We start from the raw sequence: 6,689 nt of genomic DNA on the forward strand, positions 1-6,689 counted from the left end.
GTAAATTCATGTCTGAACGTTATGTCGCCCTCTCCGAGAAGCGGATGGCAGTTAAAGTCGTACGTTCTAAACAGACCTTAACGCAAATAGAAGTTTATACAGCTCTACAAACTCGATAGGACGTTGTGCAATTGGCGATCTTTTTAATATCGTAATTCCAGAACACTTTCTATATATGTATATATCAGAACTGCCTGGTACTTAAATGGTATTAAGATTTAAGAACTTCAAAGGATTTTACAAAAATCCTGTCATTCTCAATATTCTTATGGATTACGGTCGCTATGAATTTCCGGAAGGAAAATCCAAAAGGTGAAACCACATCGGCGACCTGTCTGAGTTATAGTCCGACCTGCCTAGTGTTTGCTGAACGCATCCAAAAGGATAACTCGAGTGTTTGCTGTAGAACGGATGGAGGATGACTTCTGCACCCTTTGCCACTTCTCGACACCCTATAGTAAGTACATAACCTAGTATTCTCCCTGTCTAAGCCATTAATACTCGGTAAATACCGCGATACGATTCAGTTATATACCTTGGTACTAATTTTACTTTAGTAACTGAAATGTCATCGCGTCCATATATATATATTTTTCTTTTATATACCTTAATGCCTCTACGAATTTGCAACCGTTGAATGAGACTCGTGTACGCGCCGTGCATTCGATTCTTCATCAAAGTAACGGATTGTCCTTTGGCGAAGCTTAAGCCCGGTTTTATCCGGAGCACGTGTTCCAGCAGATGCGGTTAAACCTTGCCTCAGGCTAAGGACGTAGACCAACCCCAAAAAGCAACTTTGATTATTTCAACTAAACTCCATACCCATTGGCCATTTTGCCGTTACGTTTCATTCCCAGTTAATCCAAATCCATATACTACAGAGTTTAAATCTAGAATTTAAGGATGTCTTACTGGTTTAAAGAATTCAATTCAGCTCATTGCTATGGGAGGTCTTGATACTTTTTAAAATAATTTTTTCCGATTTTTTTTTTTCATCTATGAATAAAGAGCCACTGATTCAAGGGAACGATGGCAGGGCATCGTCGGAAGTATAATCAATGTATCTCCCGATGTTTGCTCATAAATCCCGGCGGGCAAGTGATATAGTTGCCATCTTGTTTAAAACATCCAGCTAACTTATCACCCCACTTCCAAATACCATGAGACGGGCAGCGTACGTTTCGCGTTTCTCGCTTGAGTTATGTTAAACACCGCTCTCATTAGGTACACCTACACCTAGAGCTAAGTCTTCCTCTTATTTCATGTTCGACGAGTCCCTCCACCAGCGCTTCCTATATACCAGCTATTGGTACTCATCGGAGAAGAGCAGGAACCACTGCCACCACCATCAGCACTGGCTATTCGTAGCTCGTCTCCTTTATTTCCTTCGTTTTTCTAGGCTTTCCCGCGGTGAGCATGCCAGTCGTGCGGTGGTACCCTGCTTTCCCAGAAAACCAAATTTACACAACGACGAAGACCCGCTTCTTCGCGTGTATACCAACTGGCATTTCAGAGTAGATACTTCGGTGGAATTCCTGGTGAAGATCCTGATGACGTAATCATTGAAATTCTTCTTGGGACAATTTACTGCTTCCTGAGGATATTTGATGAAAGGTAACAATACGTGTTCTAGTTAATTTGAGGATTTATAATATTTATTTTGGATATCTTATCGCATTTTTACGACGTATCCTATAATATCAATACGATCGGTATCCCACGATTGGCGAGATATACATGATATATTTATTTCTATATATATAGATTGTATCTCTATATACTCTATACTCTTGATAATATACACGCAATAATATCTACCTATTACACGAGTGTTTCTAGCTATTAACTGTATTCACATATTTACTATTAATAAATATATATATCTCAGCCCATGTGGCGATCAGGATACCGATACGCCGGGCACTCAAACCTCGAGTACAGGAATGACCTTATGATAAATGCACCGAACCACGACGACGACCACCTAACGCATGCAGCATCCATGAAGATCACCTTGAGGATTGTCATTTGCGTTAGACTGTCGCGTACAAGGAGCTACTGCGTCACGTATCGGTTTCGACCCTTACACTTGGTCGTCTATCACCTACCAATCACGCGCGAGTCATTAGTCTTAGCAGTAATTAAAGCGATTAGTTTTACGCGATTACGCGGTTTCCTTCTCACGTACTCCTCCTCTTCCTTCGTCATATATTTTTGAGTGACCCTCGACCTCACCCACCTGTTTTTCTTCTTCTTTCTTTTTTGCATTATTATCGTCCACGACTCAATCGTCATTACCGTCAATTTCATCGGCGATGCTGACGTACTCGCGACAGACGTTCAGCAAATAGAAACGCGCCGGTTGTTTTCGAGCGTCGGCATGCATCGCACCGTCGGTTTGCACAGTTGCAACCGATGCACACAGAAAACGAATGAGGGACATAAAAAAGATCTGATAATAAGAGAAATCGTTAAAGTGATAAGAAATTGCATGGCCTGTGACTTACGTGAATACAGAAAAAAAAGAATAATTGAAAAAATACAGTGAAATTATAAATAGAATTCGTAACAAAGATATCGTCCAAGTGTATAAAAGATGCAAGACTAATAAATGTTGGAATGCAAAGAGACGAAGAAGAAATAACGTGAGAGACGTGGGTGCTGCGCGAAATTGAGTCAATTGGCCCAGGTCAGTCAGTTTGTTTAGCCAGGTGATAACAACTCACGCGTTCGATACTTATTTTTCATTAGCGAGTGTTTACCTAGTCGATCCAATTAGGCGGAACACGCGTGCCTGCTCCGATTCAATTAAGTCCTTTTGTCTTAGCTGCGTTCTTTAACAATGCTGACGAAGGGTGGCGGAGGAGGAGTGTTTGAGAAACGAAGGACACCCGACACATCAAACACTCGATATATCACTGGGATTCGGCAGACTGCATGAACTTGAGAATATCCATAATTTGTTATCTTTCATAATCCTTTTTCGCCATATTTCCCAACCGTTTTATATAATTTTTTTACACGTTCATCACAAACACCCTATTCTGTGTTCACAGATCTTCCTGAGCTCACGCCTAGTGCCAATCCTTCGGAAGATCATCCGTGCCAGTTGTCCACTCCTGCTTCACGTATACCGAAGATCCATCACCATAATCCGTATTTTCATCAAGATCGTGCGATCTTGAAGATCCGTACTCTCAGTACTTATGCAGCGTGATTGGTAGATTGCCACTGGTGTTCACAGCGTTGCAGTCTTGATAATATCTATGATACAGAGGTGGCGATGGTGCCGCTCCCGATGATAATGGCGTCGGTGGGCTTGATCTGAAAAACGTGTTATTGAGAATTCGGAGGTTGTCCATCTGTAGGTATTATTTTAAATATATTTTTTAAATATTTTAGAAATATAAAAATAAATAAGATCTGAGGACTAAGAAAGTACGACACATCGAGTATTTTGTAACTGACCTGTACAGTTGACAGCTGGGTGATTGGGTCTCTTGGTAAATTGCTGCGGTGTCTGGACTGGAGGCTTCCTGGTACCATTGCGCGTGTCCCGCGTTATGATTTCTGGCGTTTGTATTCGTATTGTATTCCGCAGGGTCCATTATGTATCCAGCAGCAGCGGCAGCGGCAGCGGATGGACAATACGGTGTATACATGCTACCAGGAGGTGACGAGTTAGACCTGGATGGAGTCCCATGTCCATAGCCGGAAGCCATCATGGCTGCAGCGGCTGCGGCGGCCGCAGCCGCGGCTGAGGTCGTCGTGGTAGTCGTCGTCGAGGATGAGGATAGATCCCTGGTTCCCGTACTCATGACATCTCTGCTCGTACTCATGAGAGTGTGGGAGTGCGCATGAGAATGTGGATGAGGATGCTGGATCGCGTGCGGATGAGGATGAGGATGAGAGTGAGGATCTCGCGACGTCATCAGGGAACCATTCTCCCTCGATGTCATCAGTGCGTCCACGCTGAAGGTACTCGGATCGAGAGTCATGCCTACGTCACTCATTGCTACATCCTGGTGCACCTGATGAGTCTGATGTACCTGGTGATTAGGATGACTCTGATGTCCCAAGGCGCTTTGAATTACACTCGTCTTCCCTTCTTGTATAGGACTGTGGGAATACTTCCCGACGGCTGCTGCCATGCAGTGCGTCGTGTTGGGATCGCTGCTGGGTTCTCTCTTGGGTTTGCACTCCAAACCACCGACGAGCTTCTTCGAGGCGTCCGTCGCTTGCAGGACCGTCGCCTTAGCGTCATCAGGACGCTTCTCATTCGACAGACCCTGACGCTTTAGGGCTTCCTCTTTTTCTTTTAAAGCATCCTTCTTCTTGAAGCGTCGTCTCCTCCGCAGGTAAGAACCATTGTCAAACATGTTGTAACTATCCGGATCCAGGGACCAGTAACTTCCCTTACCAGGTTTTTTATCATCTCTAGGTACTTTGACGAAACACTCATTGAGGCTCAGATTATGTCTGATGGAGTTCTGCCAGCCTTGCTTGTTCTCACGGTAATAAGGAAACCGTTCCATGATGAACTGATAGATACCATTAAGAGTGATTTTCTTATCTGGTGCATTTTGTATAGCCATGGCTATCAAAGCGATGTACGAATATGGCGGTTTTACCATATCCTTTCCAGGATGGTGTATATGCTGCTGTGCTATACCAGCTACGGGATATCCAGCAGTAGCATAAGTCCCGTAACGATACTGTTCATAATAACCTGGAGCACCAGTCACTCCTGGATACGAGGGGGTTCCCATACCTACGGGTACTCCCGTCGCGTGACGGTAGTACGCGTTCTGCTCGCTGAAGAGAGTGTGCATCCTCGTGCTCTTCTAGACGAGAGTTTGATGATTCGGTCTCGGACGATTGCTCCAGTGGTCACTTTGGCATTACCCCAACTGGTATATCGTTGGCTGCCGTTTGGTAACGCTCCAATATTCTGATATCTGATCCACCAAGATGTCGCAGATGATGAATACACCCAACAGGAATAAATCAGCATGAACCTGACAGTATCGCTTTATAGTCTTCCAATCGTGGTACAATATATGAGATGGATGAACCAGGATGTTTAGTAACAAATAGCGATACCTGTTATCACACTAAACAATAACGTCTACCGATGACGTTGATGCCACAGATACACACGCGCACAGATGATAAAAGAGATGAGAGACACTCTGCCTCACTCTTTCTCTCTCTTTCTCTCTCCTGATGAATTTCTCTCGTTCCACGCAATAACACGCACGCGCTCAGGTAATCTCTTTTGCTTTCTATATGTAATAATATGCCTATATATTTGATATTCTTGTATCTCTTCAACGTATCTAACAATGTATATATATCCCTCGTTCTCTCTCAGGCAATCACGAGACACCACCGTACACACCCTCTTGTCATCAGCCCCTTCGGTCTCTTTGGATGCCGCCACCGGATTTTTTAGCGATGTTGTCTTAGGCGGACCGAGAGAGAGAAGGCCAGTGCCAGGGTTTCACGCGCTGATAGCGGCTTCGTGACTTAGCCGTAGATACTGGTGCAACGCGAGGCCCGGTCCACGGTACTAACCCGTCTCGCGGTATTATGATACACAACAGCCGCTCGTTTACTCAGCCCCGAGTAAAAACACACTGGGGCTTGTCTCGCCGAGAGCGGAGTGCCGCCGCGAACGGCTGCGCGAGCATCTCAGCCGCGTGCACGAAAAATTGGAAAAATTCATAGAGCTTGGTGGGGTGGTGCACGCAGATTGGTTGTTAACGCAGTTTGAAAACGCCTTCGTCGGTTCTAACCAATCTGAGCGGTATACCCAAGGGAATTGTCCGGGGAAGGAAACGCCTCCTTTCTCGTACTGCCAACTCCGTGCCACCCCTGCCAGCAGACACGCCCGGGAACCGCGCGACCGTGCGATTCCCCTGGAAGACAACTCCGTTACCAACTTCAGACAAGCAAAATTTCCGCATAACTTCACCTTTCGGCTTTTTTAAAATCATTTCTTAAATTTTCCTCATCGACTCCACCTTGTTGTACATATCTTAAACTATTTGGAACCGCATTGGGATGTTGACTAACAGATTACTCCAAAAGCTCTGTAACTGTAATTTCCTAGTTTTTTATTTGCTACAAATTAACGAAGCTTTAAGGATACCATTTATTGCTTTAGGGACATATGATTGCTAATATAGGTATTCTCTTTTTATGTATTCTTAACGGAGGATTCGCTCTGACTGAGTAATCCTAAAATGAAACTCCTGTAACCCGCGAAGCGCCAAGAGTCAAGAGTGTTCTTATACGCGGGGGATTCAATTTGTCGTCTGTTTTTCCAAGGGTTCGACTCCCGGCTTGGGAAAACACTCGAGGACACCTCGACGACCATCTTGGAAACTTTGGTCCTCGGAGACCCCGTCACCGTAGTATCCCTTCAACCCTCGCATCCAGATCCTCCTTCACCCCTTCGTGAACGTCCAGCTTTCGTTTTCCACCTCGCGGCTACTGGCCTTTTCTACATGTATAGCTATCTCACCTGCACGCGACTCGAATAAAAGAAAGAAAAGCAGACAGTTGCGAATCGAACAGTTCCGAGAGAAGTTACTACCTTCTCCGCTCTTGTCGGTTGGAAATCGATAATTGGCGCAAGAGGAGTATCCTAATTTTCATTTAAATGAAACGACAGGCGCGTCTCG

General features: G+C 44.8%; 1 protein-coding gene across 1 annotated transcript; it reads right to left on the reverse strand.

The window, feature by feature from the left end:
• Positions 1-1,663: 1,663 nt before the first annotated feature.
• On the reverse strand, positions 1,664-5,971 carry LOC107263540 (fork head domain-containing protein crocodile). Its single transcript, XM_015730863.2, has 2 exons — positions 3,469-5,971; positions 1,664-3,324 (listed from the first exon to the last, which is right to left on the reverse strand). Exons 1-2 carry the CDS (start codon positions 4,830-4,832, stop codon positions 3,198-3,200), a joined length of 1,491 nt encoding a protein of 496 aa, XP_015586349.1. The 5' UTR covers positions 4,833-5,971; the 3' UTR covers positions 1,664-3,197.
• Between the last annotated feature and the right edge of the window lie 718 nt (positions 5,972-6,689).

Source organism: Cephus cinctus, unplaced genomic scaffold (assembly GCF_000341935.2).
Source record: "Cephus cinctus unplaced genomic scaffold, Ccin1 Ccin1_scaffold0153, whole genome shotgun sequence".
Taxonomy (NCBI): Eukaryota; Metazoa; Arthropoda; class Insecta; order Hymenoptera; family Cephidae; genus Cephus; species Cephus cinctus.

Bases quoted from the DNA above. Each gene is read 5' to 3' on its own strand.
- LOC107263540 (XM_015730863.2), bottom strand. From the start codon at position 4,832: ATGCACACTCTCTTCAGCGAGCAGAACGCGTACTACCGTCACGCGACG. The intron at 3,325-3,468 runs GTCAGTTACAAA...CACGTTTTTCAG, and splicing joins CCCAGCTGTCAACTGTACAG to ATCAAGCCCACCGACGCCAT.